The following is a 17,661-nucleotide window of genomic DNA, read 5'->3' on the forward strand; positions in this document are numbered from 1 at the left end:
AAGACAAAGCTGCCTGCTATTGTTCATGCTCATTTGATGACTTCCCGAGTTTTACAACATTTAATTTAAGCTCTGCAGCCAAAGTAACTCTCTTTGGTTGGAGCAGTCAGCACTTAAATGTCAGATCTTCCCTGAAAAACTGCTTGGGTTTGAAGGAAGTCATTGTGTTCCGTAAAATCTGGCTACATTTTATGTTTATGGCCTTTATTAGGGCCTCCAGCTGAGCTGGTTAAAACCATGTCTCTCTAGTCTGAAAGCCCAGGACTCAAATTCACTCATTCCAATAAGAGTGATTGAGTGTATACTGAGCATCAAGGCCGATAGGGACAATGGTAGACTCACAGGCATGATCCTTGCTTGACATGGAGCTTATAGAGCATATAAGGAGGGGACAGACATTTAAAGAATGAGTCATAAATAAAAGAATTGTAAATAAGTGTTATTAAGGATAAGGGTGAGGGACCACAGGTGTTCAGAGGGTGGTCAAAGAGGTTCATGTCTGAGTAGGGGAAGTTGTTCCAGGAAGATGAACTAGCAACTAGAAAGGCAGGCAAAGGAAACACTCAGTGTGGGCAAGAAGCCTATTCTCAGTGCCTGGCCAGAAGGGACAGGACCCAGCTTCAGGCTGACAAAAGCTGTCCAGTGTCCCCAGTGACTGCAAATTCAATACATGCCTTCACCTTAGGACCTGCATCTCATTAGTTGCTTCCATTGCCCTGTTCCATGTGACCTTTTGGTCTTCACTTCTCAGCCGTCTTTTATGTCCACCTCCCCATCCTCTGTACTTGGGGCATCAACCCACCCACCCCAGAACTCCATGCTGAGCCTTCTCGAGGCCCTCCTTCTTTGACACAAGGCTTCCTGTCCCTATCCTCCATTGGGCTTGGGCTTGGGTCTTGCCATCTTTTGTCAGTTAGAAATTGGGCATTTCATAGGCTAGGGCCAGCTCCCTTTCTCTCACTTCTTCATCCTCTGCCCCTCCCAAACCTCCATTGGAAGCTTTGTGACATCATCTTCCATTCCACGTGAATGCCAATGATTTTCTTTTCTAACCTTTGTCTACCATCCCACAGGATCTCTGAGATGAGCTGAGCATAAGACTTTTGAGATTCTTTCTTGGGACATGCTGTTGGTCAGTAGAGCCACTCATCATCTAGGAATCAGTGAGCACAGGCCTTTCCTAATTGACTTCAGTGTCACCGGCAGGGTCAAGGAATGGTGACATGTATGCTGAGCCTGCATCTTCTGTTCCAAACCCTGGATGCTCCCCAAAACCCGAAGGTTGTATCCAAGGCAAATGCTGCCCCCTTTCTAGAAAGTTCCTTTTCACAGAAGGGAGGAGACTGGAGGTGATCTCTGTGTTAACAAGCCTCTGAGAAGAGAGCCCATGCACCCCTGTCTGATGGGAAGGCAGCCTGTCCTCTGCAGGCTGTTTGCTCCTCAGAAATGGATGTACAGAAGCCAAAGAGAAGCAATTATGATACTTTTTACAAATGAATAACAGGCACAGACTGAGGGCTTCTGTGTTCCAAGCACTGCCACAGGGGCTTGCTGAGGCCACAGACCTTTGGAGTACCCCACATCATGAGAGTTTCTTAGACCAGAGGTTAATTAACCCCAAATCACCACCCAGCCGGCACCCAGCAGGCCCAGAACTGGTTGAGATGTCCTGTCCCTACATACATGATGCTTTCAATTCCTTGACTGCCCACACTGAGGCTGGCACAGTATTAAACACCCTCTCCGCACTGTGAGCCTGGGGAGAGGAAGTTGCCTGCCAAAGATACAGAATGACAAGTAGCAGAGGTAAAATTTGAATCCAGTTCGCCCAGACTCCGAAGCTGTGCTATTAAATTTGACTCCCTTCTCCCAGCCAGCCAGCTTTGCCTCACTTCTCCTGAAAATCCATGGTTTGTTCTGAGCATCGCTTAACACACCGCCAAAGGAGAATTTAAAGAACTAAGAGAACCTTTTGAAAGAGGGAAGGGGATGATTAATTAAACCTGCAGTTTCTGTGGTGCTAGATGAGGAAAAGGTGAGGTGGGGACCACAGATAAAACAGGCTAACCTAGTTGAAGCCAGTATGGGGAGGTGACCATGAACTGATTCCAAATGATGAGTTGGGGAAGCAGGGCACGGTAGAGTATGTCATCCCAGGTGCAGAGATCTAGCAGTGAGAGAAGAGCCGAGTGTTGGAGGAAGGAATTCAATATGGCTGCAGCCTAGAATGTATCAGGAAGCACAACCAGAGAGTGGGAGGAGTAGGATCCAAGCCCAAATCAGAAGGTGCTTGTGGGGGCATGGTTCAGGGGAGAGGTGTGATTCAGTTCCCACCTTCAGAAGATCTCTCTGGCTGCAGTGTGTAGAGGAGTTTGGAGGAAGACAGGAGGAAAGAGATCACTTGTTTGGCAGTAGGTACAGAGATGACCATGGCCTGGACAAGGGAGGTGGCCTCGCGGATGGGAAGAGGGAAGTGAATTCAAGAGACTGACAGTGAGTTTACTCTCCTTTGTGACTGTGTCTAAAGGCACAAGGAAAGATGCAGCCGCTGTCGCTGCTCTGATCATAGTGACTGCAGCTGTGCCCACTCTCGGGTGAATGGTGAGACTCTGAGACACAGGTTTTCTAACAAAAGTGCTTTGGTGTGAATCATGTTCTGTGTTGTGTTGTTGAAACAGGTCAAGTAATAGCCTCCGCTCCGCTTGCAAAAAGAATAATTACCCTGGCCCTTTGTGTTGTCAATAACCTATTCACAGGATTTAGAGGTTTTCATTGAAAATCAGAGTGCAGTGAACTGAAAATCAGTACGATCCCCAGAGCACACGGGTCCTGGAAAGGAAGGTGCACCACCTGGAGCCTTCCACAGATCCTTTTGTCTTCAGTACCAGCTGTGTGGTCGTGGACAAAGGGTCGTTCTTTGGTCTAGTTTCCCACTTGGAATTGGAGATAATGACAACCACCTTGCAGGGTTATTCTGAGGACCCCACCGTATAATTTGTATACATGACAGCTGAGACTGACCAAGTGCTTGTGATGGATTGGGTACTTCGTATGGAATTGCCTTAATCTTCTCAACAACCTTATGAGATAGGTACTATGATAATCCCTGGGGAGAAGAAAAACAAGCACAGACAAGATGAAGCGACTTCCTAAAGGCCACACAGCTAGTGTGAAGCAGAGCCAGGAGCTGGACTCCAGCAGCCCAGTTGCAAACCCTTTGTTCACAACTATCAGGTTTCATTGCATCCCCACGGGCACAGGGCAGCACCTGCCACAAAGACCCTCAGTGGGAACACTCCTTTCCAATGAGCCTAAGTGATATATTAAACATAAGATAAGCCGAGGTAACTGATAAGTCAGTAAATTGCCTTCCAAATCCAACAGGCTTCAGGATCACCCGGGTGACAGAGATTGGCAAGAGAGTCCTTCTAACTAACGCATTTGGGACTGAGCTAAACCCCAATCTGTCTCTGCCTCAGACCCAGACTTATCATCATGGTTGGGCATCCATTATACAAGTGAATATTATCCACCAATTATCGCATTGACAATCCTCGGCAAGTGGCCACTATTATCCACCAAAGATCTTGACTTCTTTCCTTCAGAAGCCACATTCATCAGCTCTGATGAGGTTTTCAGATTCAGCTCCCATTCAGCAAGCATCAACCTTTTATATATTGATCAATTGACCAATTAAGCATCGATCCTTTCTTTATCCAATAAGTACTTGTTTCTCTGTGGCTCTGTAGGAGGTGCTAGAGATGAGACATGAATGAGGTACAAGTTCTGCCTTGCAGGAACACAGGGTGAGTGAGGCTGACTGATCAGAAAGGAAGTTGTGATATCCAGAGGTATGAGGTCCAGAGGAGGGAGCAACTGGCTCTGCCCAGAGGACTGAGCAAAGATCCCACAGTGTTGGGGCCCCACGGTCAAGGTCTTGAGAGGTGAACCTTTTCAGCTGATGAAGGAGTTGGTAGATCGTTCTAAAATTTCAAACAGAATTGGCAAAGGCCTAGAAACGCAAATAGGTGTGCATGTTCAGGATCATGGAAAGATCTGAATGGTGAGAACTTCAGGATACCACCTATTGACATTCAAGAGCACAAGGCCACATTTTTTTTCTTTCAAAATCAAATTGCATCCAGACTCCCCAAGGTTGGGTGATAGTTTAATATCATTCCTTTCTTTGCAGATTTCTCTCCTTTAAGTTCCAAAGCCTGGGAAAAATGGGGTCGGAGAAGTATAACTGGCTCTTTCTCCGTTGTGACCACTAATCCCTGGCCAGGCCCATGGGGTCCATGTGAAGATGGATGTCTCTGTTGGGAATTCTTTCTGGTCCCTTTAGAGGATCATCATCAAGGATTTTGTTAACTTCTCCCCCAAGGCAGGGAGAAGCCAGGTCTTTGGTTACAAAACATCTGGTCTCATTTTGGCCAAGTAGGTTTCATGGACAGAGAGACAGAGAATATTAATTCTTTGCAAGTAAACCCACAGCAATAATAACCAAGCCATGAACCAATGACTCAATAACTAGGCTTCTTTAGGAGTAGAAATCAGATACCACTTATTTCTTCTCAGTATCAGGGGAGACAAGGTGAAGCTGGATTCCCCATGCTCCGTGTTGAGTGGTCATCCGTGGCCTGGTTTTGAGGTGCACAGCCTAGTCCGGGCACTGATGAGTGACTCCTTGTCTTCTGCAGGTGTGGCAGTGTGGTGGGAGTGTGGAGGTCCTGCCCTGCTCGCGGATTGCGCACATTGAGCGAGCCCACAAGCCCTACACAGAGGACCTCACTGCCCATGTCCGCAGGAACGCACTCAGGGTGGCTGAAGTTTGGATGGATGAATTTAAAAGCCATGTCTACATGGCATGGAACATACCCCAGGAGGTAGGAAGCTTTGGTGGGGCTGGGTTTGATGGGGATAAAACACAAAACTGGGACTAAATTCTGTCATGCTAGATGGGACAGTCAGCCCCAATGTATGCTGGCAAAGGGCTGACTCTGAGTCTTGAGGCCATTTTTTTGCCCCTACCCGTCCCTGATTGATGCATGATTATAGAAGCACTTGTTCTTTCTGAACCATAGTGACCTCATTTTAAATCAAATTTGAACCAGATGGCTGCAAGTTTCCTGCCTGCTCCCATCCCTCAGTTTCTCTGTCATGAGGTGTTTCGTGGTCTGGGATTATCAATAATGACAACAGTTCACAAAATGCAACTTGATCCCCATGTAGTATTTTTTTTTTTTTTTGGGCGGGGGAGATTACTGGGGATTGAACTCAGGGGCTTTCAGCCACTGAGCCCATCCCCAGCCCTATTTTGTATTTTATTTAGAGACAGGGTCTCATTGAGTTGCTTAGCACCTTGCTTTTGCTGAGGCTGGCTTTGAACTCACAATCCTCCTGAATCAGCTTCCCGAGCTGCTGGGATTACAGGCATGTGCCACTGTACCCAGCTTCATGTACTCTTGATTGGAGCTTCTCCACTGAACCTTTGACCAGAGCGATAAGTAATGTCCATATGCCTGTGTGGCATTTCCTGAACCATATGAATAGGGAAACAGATACTCAACCACAGGGATCCTCAGTAGGAGAAAGGAATGGTTCTGGACATTTTTTAGGTCATTTCTGATCTTCACAGAACCTCATCATTGCCTGTCACTTTCCCCTAGACCTCTAGATATCTGCATCTCAGAAGTGCAAGAGAAAAAGCCATGCCTCTCTAGTAGTTTGGTTCAGCTTTGCCATGTGTCGCATGGAAATAACCTTGGAATGCTGAGTTAGGAAAACCCACCAGATGTCGGCTGCAGCGTTCCAACCTGCTTACCAGCTTGTCTGCCTGGAGTTCATTGCTTATGTTGCATTCTGTGTGATAGAGCTGTTGACTGCATGACCTCTTTCTTTCCTCCCAAGGCTGTGGCATCCCCTTGGGAGTCCTTTAGAAAGCTTTAGCTCTCTTTCTAATAGGGAAATGATTGATCTTTGCTTGAAGTTTCTATATAAAGGACTTGTACCCTAAACTTTCTACCAATGTTGTTCTGGCTAAATTGCTGAGAAAGTAGGAAGAGCCTTGTGTGGGAGCTTCAGACAATCTCCCTCCTCAGGCATCAGGGACTTGAGTTGGGTGGCATCCTCCTGCCGTCAGTGAGATTTCAGCAGTTGGGAGGGGAAATGAGGAATCAAGGAATATGAGCCAGAGCTCAGCCAACCCTAATGAAGCAGCCCAGGGTTGTCACCCCAACAGTGAGCATTTCTAGGGAAATCATCACACCTTCTAGACCCATCTGTGGACATTGGATGACAGTATGTTGTGCAGGGTGCTGAGCGCTGCTGTGAAAAATGATGCAAAAATGTTAAGAGCATTTGGAAACTGCCCAGGTCCCTTCTCTCCATTTCTCCAAGCTACAGACCTTTTAGCCATCTCCCCTGTTTCAACTGACAGATGTTGAAATGGACAGCAACCCAGTGCATGGTAGAGAACGACGTCAGTAAAAATAACTGAGAAATGATGACTCTCAGTGTCTGCCTGTAACTCCTCAGGGAGAAGTTCAAACGAAATTCAGTGGGTAGGGTTAATAAAGACATGAGGTGTGGAAATGTCCAGGATAAAGCCTTAGGTAAGAAGGAAGGGGTCAGTATACTTCTCTCGACTCCTCTGTTAACTTCTGTGTCCAAACTCCATCTTCTTCCTCTTAAGGCTTTGAAAGACTTTTCCACCTGCCATTCACTTCTGAAGTTACATTCCAATATTCCATTGAAGCCACTTTTATCAATGTCAGCAAGATCTTTCTGACTGCCTAATTTTTTTAAATTTTTATTTATTTATTTATTTTTAAACATTAGAAATTTATTAGTTGCTCAAAACATGACATTGATCTTGACATATCATATATCATACATTTGATTCAAATGGGGTATGAATTCTTATTATTCCCACGTGTACAGATTGCAGAATCACATTGGATATACAGCCACGTTTAAACATACTGCCATACTAGTGTCTGTTGTATTCTGCTCCCTCCCTTCCCCTCCCCTCACCTCTCTCTACCCCATCTACTGTAACTCATTTCTCTCTCTCTCTCTCTCTCTCTCTCTCTCTCTTTTCCCCTTCCCCTCACATCCTCTTATATGTATTTTTGTATAACAATGAGGGTCTCCTTCCATCTTCCGTGCAATTCCCCTTCTCTCTCCCATTCCCTCCCACCTCTCATCCCTGTTTAATGGTAATCTTCTTCTCATGCTCTTCCTCCCTGCTCTGTTTTGGGTCGCCCACCTTATATCAAAGAAGACGTTCGGCATTTGTTTTTTAGGGATTGGCTGATTTCACTTAGCATAATCTGCTCTAATGCCATCCATTTCCCTGCAAATGCCATGATTTTGTTATTTTTTAGTGCTGAGTAATATTCCATTGTGTATATATATATATATATATATATATATATATATATATATATATATGCCACATTTTTTTTATCCATTCATCTATTGAAAGGCATCTAGGTTGGTTCCACAGTCTAGCTATTGTGAATTGTGCTGCTATGAACATTGATGTAGCTGTATCCCTGTAGTAGGCTCTTTTTAGGTCTTTTGGGAATCCGAGAAGGGGAATAGCTGGGTCAAATGGTGGTTCCATTCCCAGCTTTCTGAGGAATCTCCATACTGATTTCCAAATTGGCCGCACCAATTTGCAGTCCCACCAGCAATGTACAAGAGTACCCTTTTCCCCGCATCCTCGCCAGCACTTGTTGTTTGACTTCGTAATGGCTGCCAATCTTACTGGAGTGAGATGGTATCTTAGGGTGGTTTTAATTTTCATTTCTCTGATTGCTAGAGATGGTGAGCATTTTTTCATGTACTTATTGATTGATTGTATGTCCTCCTCTGAGAAGTGTCTGTAACTGCCTAATTTAATGGATACTTTAAAGTCTTTAAGCTACAGGATTCCACCTTTTCCTTGAAACTCTGAAGTCCCTGGCTCCATTATTCAACACCCTCTAATCTCTTCTCTTCCTGGTTACTCCTTTCTTCTTGTGGGCTCATCTTACCTGTTGCTTGAGTGCTCCTGGAGAGGCAGCCGTGGCCGACTGCTCTTACTATATACCAGCTCTCTAGCAAATCTCATCTGCTCTTGAGTTGCCTACGACCCATATGTTGACAGCATACCTCTAACCCTGTTTTCAGAATTACATCTCCAACTGCCAGCTGGACATCTCCTCCTGGTGATCCTGTTGGCAATCAAACGGAGCACATCTCCTTTCCCCAGTTCGGCTCCAGTTCTGCTCCTCTGTCTCAGCTCCTGATGCTACCGTCTTCCCAGGAATACGAGCTTGAAAGTGATCATCATCCTTTTGTCCTCTTTTCTCAATCCTTTCCATCAATCATGGAGCCCTCCCTTCCATTCCCACCTCTTCTCACATCTAGGCTCAGGCCTTGCCTGTCCCTCTGTAACAGCTTTCAAATGTCTTCCCTGGCTCAATCCTTTTCCCTTCCAAACTACCTTATCTTTTAAAAACCCACAATGACCATGTCATTACCCTGCTTAAAATCTTTAAACAACTCCCTGTTGTGTATAAAGTCAAGGGCCAAGTACAGCATTTGACATACATCTGAGCTTCCCTTCCCCTTTCCTGTCTGTATCTCCAGCCTCACTCTCCCCACTCCTTGTTTTGGGATCCACATAAACTACATGCACTATGGCAACTGCCCACACTCGTGTGTATAACACACTGTTTCTTCCCTCTGTGCCTGTTCATTCCGTTCTATTTGGAATTCCCCACCCTCCACTTCTTTCCCAGACCCCATGCCTACCATACCCCATCCTTGTAAGCTCAGTTCTGGTGGCCTTTCTAGGAAGCCAGCTCTGGCTGCAGAAGTGCTTCCCCTTCCCATACGTGTTTCTGTCATTGTAAAAGAATGTTTGGTTATCTAAAATCAATATCTCTCTCTCTCTCTCTCTCTCTCTCTCTCTCTCTCTCTCTCTCTCTCTCTCTCTCTCTCTCTCTCCCCTTCTCAAATGTGGTTAGACTTTAAAATCACTTGTGCTCCACCCTCAGAGATTAAAATTTAATTGGTTTGGAAGAGGGTCCTGGGATCTTTGTGGAAAGTGCTTCTGGGGATTTTAGTGTGTGTCCAGAGCTGCAATAGACTGTGGGATCATGGAGGATCCGTGGTGTAATCCATATGTGGGTCGCCGTGCCTAGCCTAGGTGGGACACATAGCAGAGCTCAGTGAATCCTTGCTAACGCTCATTCGTGGATGAATCAACCTGCTGGCCATGAAGGTGAACCCCTTCCTTGGTTGCTGGCTCCTAGGCTGAGCCCTCCCCTGGGCTGTGCATGGAGCAGAGCTGGCGGCCTCACCTGCCCCCACATTCATGAGAGATAAGAGAAGCCTCCAGCTCTTGCATCCTTGCTGCTTTAATTGAAAGTCAGTTTGTTTGTTAATACACAGAGAGTTCACCTGCAGCAAAGCATCATTATTTTCTTAAGCTAAGGTTTGGGGACTCTCTCCCAGCCCCTGCTTCTCCCAGACAGGCCGAGTGCCAGGGATATTCCCATGGGGCTTAGGTTATAGATCTTCTTTAGGTTTGGCTACCTGAAATTTTGTGACCATGTGACAGGGATATTGAGTCATTTTGGGGGTGGCTAACTTTGTTAGTTTCCTAGGACGGCCAAAACAAATTATCTTAAACTTGGTGGCTAAAACAACAAAAATGTATTCTTCCACAGTCTGGAAGTCAGAAGTCTAAATTTAAGACTCCAGCAGGGCTGTGCTGTCTTCAGTGGCTTTAGCAGATCTTTGCCTCTTCCAGCTTCTGGTAGCTAGCTCCTGGTATTCCTTGGGGTATAGCTCAAACACTCTGAGTTCTGCTCTGTCTCCACATGGTTCTATCCCTTCTGTGATTCTGTGTACTTGGATCTCCCTCTCTGTTCTTCTATAAGGATATCAGTCATTGGATTGAGGATTCACCCTGAATCCAAGATGATTTCTTCTTGAGATTGCAAACTGATTATATCTTTCAAGGAGCTGTGAAGTCACATTCAGAGATTCCAGTAGATACAAATTTTGGAGGAAGAAAGCATTCCATTCACTACACTAAACAGTCAGCAAAAAGAAGAATCTGTGTTATTGTTTTCTAATAATAAGGGCCAAGGTAGCCTTCTCTGAAGTTTGCTTATTTCTCAGTTGACGACCCCTTGCTTTGAAAAAGGAGTTGATGCAATTTATAGTAAACACACAGTGCAGACAAGCAGAAAAGCAAGAGTCAATCAAAAGACCAGAAAAGGGAAGGGGTCTCGATATCCAGAAATTTCAACTCAGAAAGGGGCTGGTTCTTGGGCTTCCTAGCAGTTAAACAGAGGGGGCCTGAGGTAGATCATCTCTCTCTCATCATTAATTAACCCATGAGGGCAGAGACAACCTTCGTTCCACTCCTGAGTGCAGGAAGAAAGGTTTCCCATGGGAAACCAGAATTTTAAGAAAACACAGAGGCCTTCTAAGACAGGTTGTGCTAATGGCCAACATACAGAGTTAACTTGTAGTCATGTGAAGGCCATCTTAGCACTCAGGAAGAAGAAATAAATGCATCTGGGGAACAGCTTTGTGATAAAAGGATAAAATACAGAGAAATGTGAAGGGTTAATACATAACAGATCCCTTGGGGTGGAAACTGTGGAAAGATCACATTTATTACCAGTGTCTGTATTCATTACTTCATAAATATTTTCTAAACTCATCTCAGTGCTATATCTCAAGCACAGAGCTGAGTGGGGTACAGAAATAAGACCAACTGGGCTACAATCTAGCGGAGCAGGGCTCAGAGAGCAGTCCATGGTCAAGCTCTGGCAGGAGCAGATGGGGTAGCAGACAAATCAACAGTGAGTTATTCAGAATAGGAAGATGGGTCCTGGCTGAAATGGGCTTCAGACATCTGGAATCTTGACCTTCAGGATGCTGCAGGTTCAAATCTTTACATTGCCTGAACCCTGATGAGTAAACCTAAATATATTTTTTGGTATTATCTGAATTTTACTTCTACTCAAACCCCTCCCAACACTTGTTCTGAGCATGTCCAGATGGATATCACTGACTTGGCTACTGGGGTTGGTGCTTGAGTTGTAGCATACACCCAGGTAGCAGGAGGCCAGTGTGGGTAGGAGACAGTTCTACCTGCTGTTTTCCTGTGCTTTCACTCTAGCTGGCATCTTATGAGACCCCTCATGCCTCATCTGATCTCTGGTGCCACACCTTCCATGGTGGCCTCTGAGCCGTCTCTGATCTCCATCTGATCATGGAGACACATGTCTCATACAGTGTCCTCTGCTGCAACACCAGCTCTTGCTTAACCAGCTCTGTGCCCTACCCAGCCATGAGTGTGCAGGCCTGGGAATCCTTGGTGCTCCCCACTCTGCTGTGGGACCACAAGAAATATGGGAACGTCTCTGTCCCTCTCATTCATGGACACATTCGTGTCTCCTTTGCTTGCCCCATGGCTGCTGCTGCACCCTGGTGGCCTGGAGCTCTCCTCCCTAAGACACCAGGCCCATGCTACAGAGAGCCTGCTTCTCCCAGAAGGACTTGGCCTTAGGAGGCAGGGTTACCACAGGCATAGGGTAAGGTGAAAGTCAAACTCTAGATGGAGGTTGGTTGGGTTGAAATCTCAGCTGTGGGGTTTTGAGCCAATTACCAGAGGTTACTGAATCTCCATCTCAACTCATCTATAAATGAAAAATATATAGGGCTGCTTTATAGGTTGAAATGGGACAATACACATTTGTATAAATATAAGAAAATACAAATACATAAGCATGTCTCATACAGAACAGGGCCTGGTACGCTGGAAGCCTTGTGTAACCTTAGCTGTTAGATGGTTCTAAACACTGTTAACAGAATTAACATTTTCTATCTTCAGTTCCTTTCCCCTTCTTGTCCCTCTCACCCACAGCTCAGAATCTCTCTTCTTTTCTCTTGAAGTAGAGAAAAGCCTACTCAGACTGTATTCTTTCCATTTCTTTACTTAGTCTATAGCTTTTTAATTCAAAAATCTAAGGATCCAGCATCTTTATGTTCCATGGCTTTTTAATGACAGTTCCCATGTTTCAGAATGCAAACAGGGATGGTTGGAGGGTTGAGCTATGTGTGTGCGGATGCATGAAGTAACGCCCCACATGGTCCTCGCACCAGTCTCTGAGAGTTTGGGTTGGGGGCACTGGGTCATACCAAGGTGGAAATCAGGGAGAAGATGCAGTGGGTGGTGGCTGTACCTCTGCCTCTGCTGTACCTGTACCTCTGTCCCTGTGCAGGACTCAGGAATCGACATTGGGGACATCACCGCGAGGAAGGCTCTGAGGAAACAGCTGCAGTGCAAGACCTTCCGGTGGTACCTGGTCAGCGTGTACCCAGAGATGAGGATGTACTCAGACATCATTGCCTACGGGGTGGTAAGGAGGCGCTCTCTTTGGGGTTTCATTTAAATGCAGACAGAAAGCAAGACCAGAAAGAGGCTTAAGGAAGAAAGGGAAGGGAGAGAATAAAGCCCCACGGAGGGGACCCAGAGTGGACCTGAGGACTCAGTGCTGGTTTCTGGACCTGCGAGACAGCCTTTGCTTTCACAGCCAGCAACTCTCCAGGCCCTTAAGTGGGTATTTGTCTCTCCTTGATTGTTCTAAGCAGTTCAGCTCTGGCCCCCCAAAATGCATATTCTACTCATTAAAATATCAAGAACCAACTAGCTGAAGATTTTAAAGTGATATGATTAACACCACTGTTCTCCCAGCTGGGGTGACTGAGGTCCTGCCAACCTCCCTGTACTCTTCCACCAAAGGTAATGCTCCTGTGCACATGCAGAGCCTCCCTGGAAGGAATTCTGAGAAATAGTTTGTTGTACTTTGAGGGATGTGGTATTCCCACCTCTTGATGGGGATGGAACAGTTCTCCCCAGTGGGAGGCAGCAGGCTGGGAGTGGAGACAGAACATAAGGCTTGAGTCAGACAGGCCTGGCTCAGATCTAAGCCTCTTCCCAATCCAGTATTTTCATGTCTGTGGGCCTCAGTTTCTTTATCTGGTAAATGGAATAAATTAATACTGTCCTCATAGAATAGAAGCAAATCTGAGATATATATATATAAATGTGTTTTCTAGGTTAAAATACTTTGAACATGATAAAGTCTCTCATTTTCCCAATATTCTCAAGACCCTACGACTCTTAAGGTATTTTAAACAGCATCAGATCAATTTGGTGCTATCTCACCTGGTTTTTGCTGATTTAAGCCCCTAAGACCATTCTGTGAAATTATTATATTATCTCCATGTTATAGATGGGGAAACAGAGAGGCAAAAAGTTACCCGTCCATAGTATATAATGATAATCAACAGTGAAACTGAGTCGAATTGAAGCCCCTTTTTTGATGCCCTGTGGTCTGAACTGAGTTCAAAGCCTGCCTGAGCAGGGAACTCAATGCACAGAGCATTGTTCTGAGAACAGAAAGAGTCCTTGCTGTGGGTTTGGACTCAGTGTTCTCAATGGTCCTCCCAATGTTAACATCCTGGGATTCTAAAGTACCCAAAGCTGGGATCTCAGAACATGTGCACCCAGAATCTCTGTGGTCCAGGAGGCCAGCCTAGAGGAAGGACACATATCCTCCCATAAGAGTTCTCAGATGTGATTGGCATGTTCCAAGAGAACTGCCCGAAGCCTCTCGCCTCTAATCTTCTCAAGCTGATGGAATTCAGAGGTCAGAAAACATCTCAGCTGCTGCTGCCCACTGTTATCTGAAGCTCCAAATCCTGCCATCACCATGGAAACATATTGTACTGCAAGGTGTCCATTGGTCCCCTCTACCTCACAAGCAACACCACTGCCTTGGCCACTGTTAGACCCAGTCCTGAGAGGTTAGTGATGCTACCATAGCTCCAGAGAAACTATTGGCTGGCTCCAAACCTCTGAGTCAGGGTCAACTTCCAGACTTATGTTCTCAGTAGGCTATTGACAGTAACTGAACAGAATTAGCCAAACTTACCCAGAGAGGCAGAGGAAGCAGTAAGAGTGGAGGTGTGTGCACATGGTCCAAGATACTTCTGGATCTTGGCCAAAGGGATTCTCATCCTTCAGGTAAAAGTGTCTGACTTGAAGTAAGACAAGTAAGTAAGTATACATATGCAGCAGGTTTACCATGTAGCCCTTTGATGCCAGACCCAGAAACATTTGGATGGCCAAATAGTAAGTGGCATATACAGGGTTGTGATCTAGATCTGTCTGAGCCCATAGCTTGGACTGTTTTCATTCTGTCATACTGAGACACATCAGCTCATGGTTCCAAAGGGCTGAGCTGTGTCCCATCCCCAGGGCTGGTGGAGGTCTCTGAACCCTGCATGTTCATCTACTGGCTCCTTGCAGAACACAGCCAGCCTCTCCTCCCTCCACCTCGTTCATGGCAGTGGTAGAATCTCAGCTCCTACATGAGCAGAGACATGCTTGCTTGTCCAGAGAACATAATGAGCCATTAACATGGGCTAAAAGGTAAAGATGGGTGGAGCAAGATGCAGCCACAAAAGCAAGAGAATTTACTGGGTCTGAATTATTCTTCCTGGTTATCCTTTTTTACTCTACAATAGAGAGCCCAGATGTCTTTCTGTTGCAAAGATTTTTTTTTTCTTTTTCTTTGTCAGCTCTTACCCAAACTGCATTTTGCAGGTCAAAACTTCTGGGTCTCCCAGTTGGGTCAGTGTGAAGTCTATACTCTAGCCCACTAATCCTCTGATAGGTCTCATTTATGACTCGTGCAGGCAGAAGGACCTGTGGCCCTCCTTGTGTGGGAATAGGCTTCCCCTGGATTACTGGGATTCATGTCCAGGAGATGGAGTAGCTTTGGATGAATTCCAGCTCTGGTGCTGGGAGCAAAGATGGAGCAGCACCTGGAAACAGACATGTCTGGCTTCTGAACGTTTGCTTTGCCACTTACTTGCTGTGTAACCTTGACAATGTGCAAAACCTTAATGGTTATAGTAACCCATTTCATGGGGCATGTTTTATAGCTTCAGGATTGTAGCCATTTTTATGTCGGAAAGAGCCTGGGCTTTGGAGTCAGACAGACCCCAGCTCTGCCGCTTGCCCAACTCTGATGCCACTCATTTCAGAATGCCATTCATGTGTTCATTTTCTTCATACACTCATTCAATGAGTAGTGAATGCCTTGTGCCTTGGTCCACGTGCTATATAGTGAGAAAGACAGAGACTCAGCCTGGTGACTAATTGGGGGCAGGGGCAGATGAAGAAGCAACAAGAATGCAATATGCCAGTGAGAAGAGAATGGGTGACATGAGACGTGCCCACACAGTGGGAAAAGCATCACAGGCAGGGAGGGGAGGTGGAGCTTGCTACTACACCATGGTTACTTCATCCTAAAAAGAGATAATATTGTAGACCTGGCTGGATTATTTTGAGAAGTAGCTGTGATACACATGGAAGGTACTTCACACGGTATGTGGAACTGAGATGCAGTCGTAAAAGCTAGTTTCCCTGAATGGCTTTCAGGAAGGTTCTGGCAGTAAAATAGCAGCTAACAGCCATGGCACATTTGCAGTTTGCCAGCCCCATTGCTGAGCACTTGTTGATGTTGTCTTACTTAACCCTCACACAACCCTACGAGGAAGGCACTATTATTATCCCTATTTTAGAGGGAAGAGACAGGAAGAAGTTATGTTGCTTTGCCTAAGACCACACAATTGGAACCAGGAATCCATCCCAGCCTGGCTCTCCACATTGCTTCAATGAGTCCACCTGCTTATGGGGGAGAGAGGTCACAGAGCCTGGGAGGGCTGTAACAGAAGACACCCGCCCCTCACCCAGAGAGTGGCTTTAGAAACCAGGGAAAAACCAAGCCTAACATCAGGGCTACCTGGGTCTTTTTCTTTACCATGGCAGTTAGCAGGTCTTGCTGATGGAGTCCACTGCTTGGCTTGAGATGTGACACCTGCCTCTCAGTGAGTGCAGGACAAGTCCAAAATGTGTTTATACGCCGTCCTCCCACAAGGCAAGCTCAGGAGTGGGTACATGATAAAGGACAGCTGCCTAGCTGACTCTGGGGCCCCCGTCTAGGGAGTGAACACACATCCATATCAATTTCTCCAGAACTTCCAAGCTGTGTGAGATGAAGCTGTCCTCACCCACTGGAGCTAGGAGAGAAGACTAAATTTGTGCCCCTTGATTGAGTTCATCTCACTCCTGTCACAATATATTAGGACAACAGAAGCCCAGATGCTCTCTGTCCCTGGCCTTCCCCAGAAAGATGACCTGCTTCTTGTTCATTGCCTCTGTCTTTCTGGACTCTGATCTCCAGCCCCCTCTTCTAAACAGGGCTTTGTGTTGCTAAGAGAAACCCAGTCAGGCGAGCTCAAGTAGGGGTGGCAGGAAGGTACCACAAACTCCCTATGGGCACGGAACTGAAGTATGGCTGGTCATGGGCATACAAGCGAGGGAGCTACTGAAGCCAGAGCGGGGGCAGAATGGCTCTCTCGCCTCTAATTTTATCTCTCTCACGCTTTATCTCATCCTTGGTCATAACCAGCTTTCTCTGCTTGCACATGGCCTGATTCCCCACACTTAATCTCAATAGCCCCATAATTCTAGTGACTGCCCCCCATTAACCACAGTCTCCAGATCTCATTGAGATTTTCATCAATATAAGAGGAAGATGAAGTGGCCAAATTTCAGAGAGATAGGGGAGGAGAGAGGAGGAGAGAAACAGAATCATTTATTCATTCTAAGCTGGCGCTAGAGGAGCACTGTTCTACGCAGCGGTGGTTGGTCAACTGTGAGTGGGTTTAGCACAAGGGAGTAGAATATGGGCTCTCTTGCCCAGATATGTTCTGTAATCACCAAGACTGTGGGTCCATGTCCCTGGATGTGAGGATAGGTACATTTTTCTTCTCCTGCTTCAACTCTGGCCCCTCTTTTCTCCATCTCCCACTGGACCTCCCTCTGTGGAGGGCCCTCAGAAGCTAGGCCACCACTGGGGCATGGCCACATCCTTGCTGGATCTGCAGGAAGCAGAGAAAGATCTGTTCCTAGAGGACTTCCAAGGCCACAGACAGCTAACATGTTGCCCATTTCCCCCAACTCTCTAGAGTAAAGACCACTCTTGAGGACCCCAGAAGACCCCAAGAAGTGGCAGAGGAGAAGACCCTAGCACCATCTTGCTTACACACCTGTGTGTCTTACTTTACACAGAAGATCTCAGCTCCCCAAAGCCATCTTGCTGTTGAATGAGATGTGACTATGTCTCCCTAGGTGGAGGCCAGTCTCCCCTTGCACCTTTCTGCAAGGGAAAAGCTGCTATGTGCTGATTCCATGGTGTTCATGGGACCTTGGGTTGGTGAAGAAGATTGGCTCTGGGGAACACCTGTTTCTCCTGAGTTAATGCATGTGTTTTCTCTCTTCTCTTTGGTGTGGCCATCTCTCCTCTGATGTGCAGCTACAGAATTCCCTGAAGACTGATCTGTGTCTTGATCAGGGGCCAGATACAGAGAATGTTCCCATCATGTACATTTGCCATGGGATGACACCTCAGGTGAGTCCTCTAGAGAGCCCTGTGCCAGAGGGTGTAAAGTGGGTGTCTGGTGTGGAGAAGAATGGCTAAATTCTGTGGTGGCTGCCCTCGGGCCAGC

At 46.3% G+C, this 17,661-nt stretch overlaps 1 protein-coding gene across 6 annotated transcripts in view; it reads left to right on the top strand.

Moving 5' to 3' along the window:
• The window catches only part of Galnt18 (polypeptide N-acetylgalactosaminyltransferase 18), a 331,708-nt gene that overhangs the window by 268,442 nt on the left and 45,605 nt on the right, over positions 1–17,661 (top strand). For 4 of the 6 annotated variants that reach the window (XM_078046484.1, XM_078046485.1, XM_005326796.5 and 1 more), the window contains 3 exons: positions 4,701–4,886; positions 12,300–12,437; positions 17,469–17,564. In XM_078046484.1, the coding sequence (XP_077902610.1) occupies positions 4,701–4,886; positions 12,300–12,437; positions 17,469–17,564 (420 nt within the window). The remainder of the gene's footprint in view (positions 1–4,700; positions 4,887–12,299; positions 12,438–17,468; positions 17,565–17,661) is intronic. The other 2 variants (XM_078046486.1, XM_040284744.2) reach the window with 1 other exon arrangement.

The sequence above is a fragment of the Ictidomys tridecemlineatus genome, chromosome 4 (genome assembly GCF_052094955.1).
Source record: "Ictidomys tridecemlineatus isolate mIctTri1 chromosome 4, mIctTri1.hap1, whole genome shotgun sequence".
NCBI lineage: Eukaryota > Metazoa > Chordata > Mammalia > Rodentia > Sciuridae > Ictidomys > Ictidomys tridecemlineatus.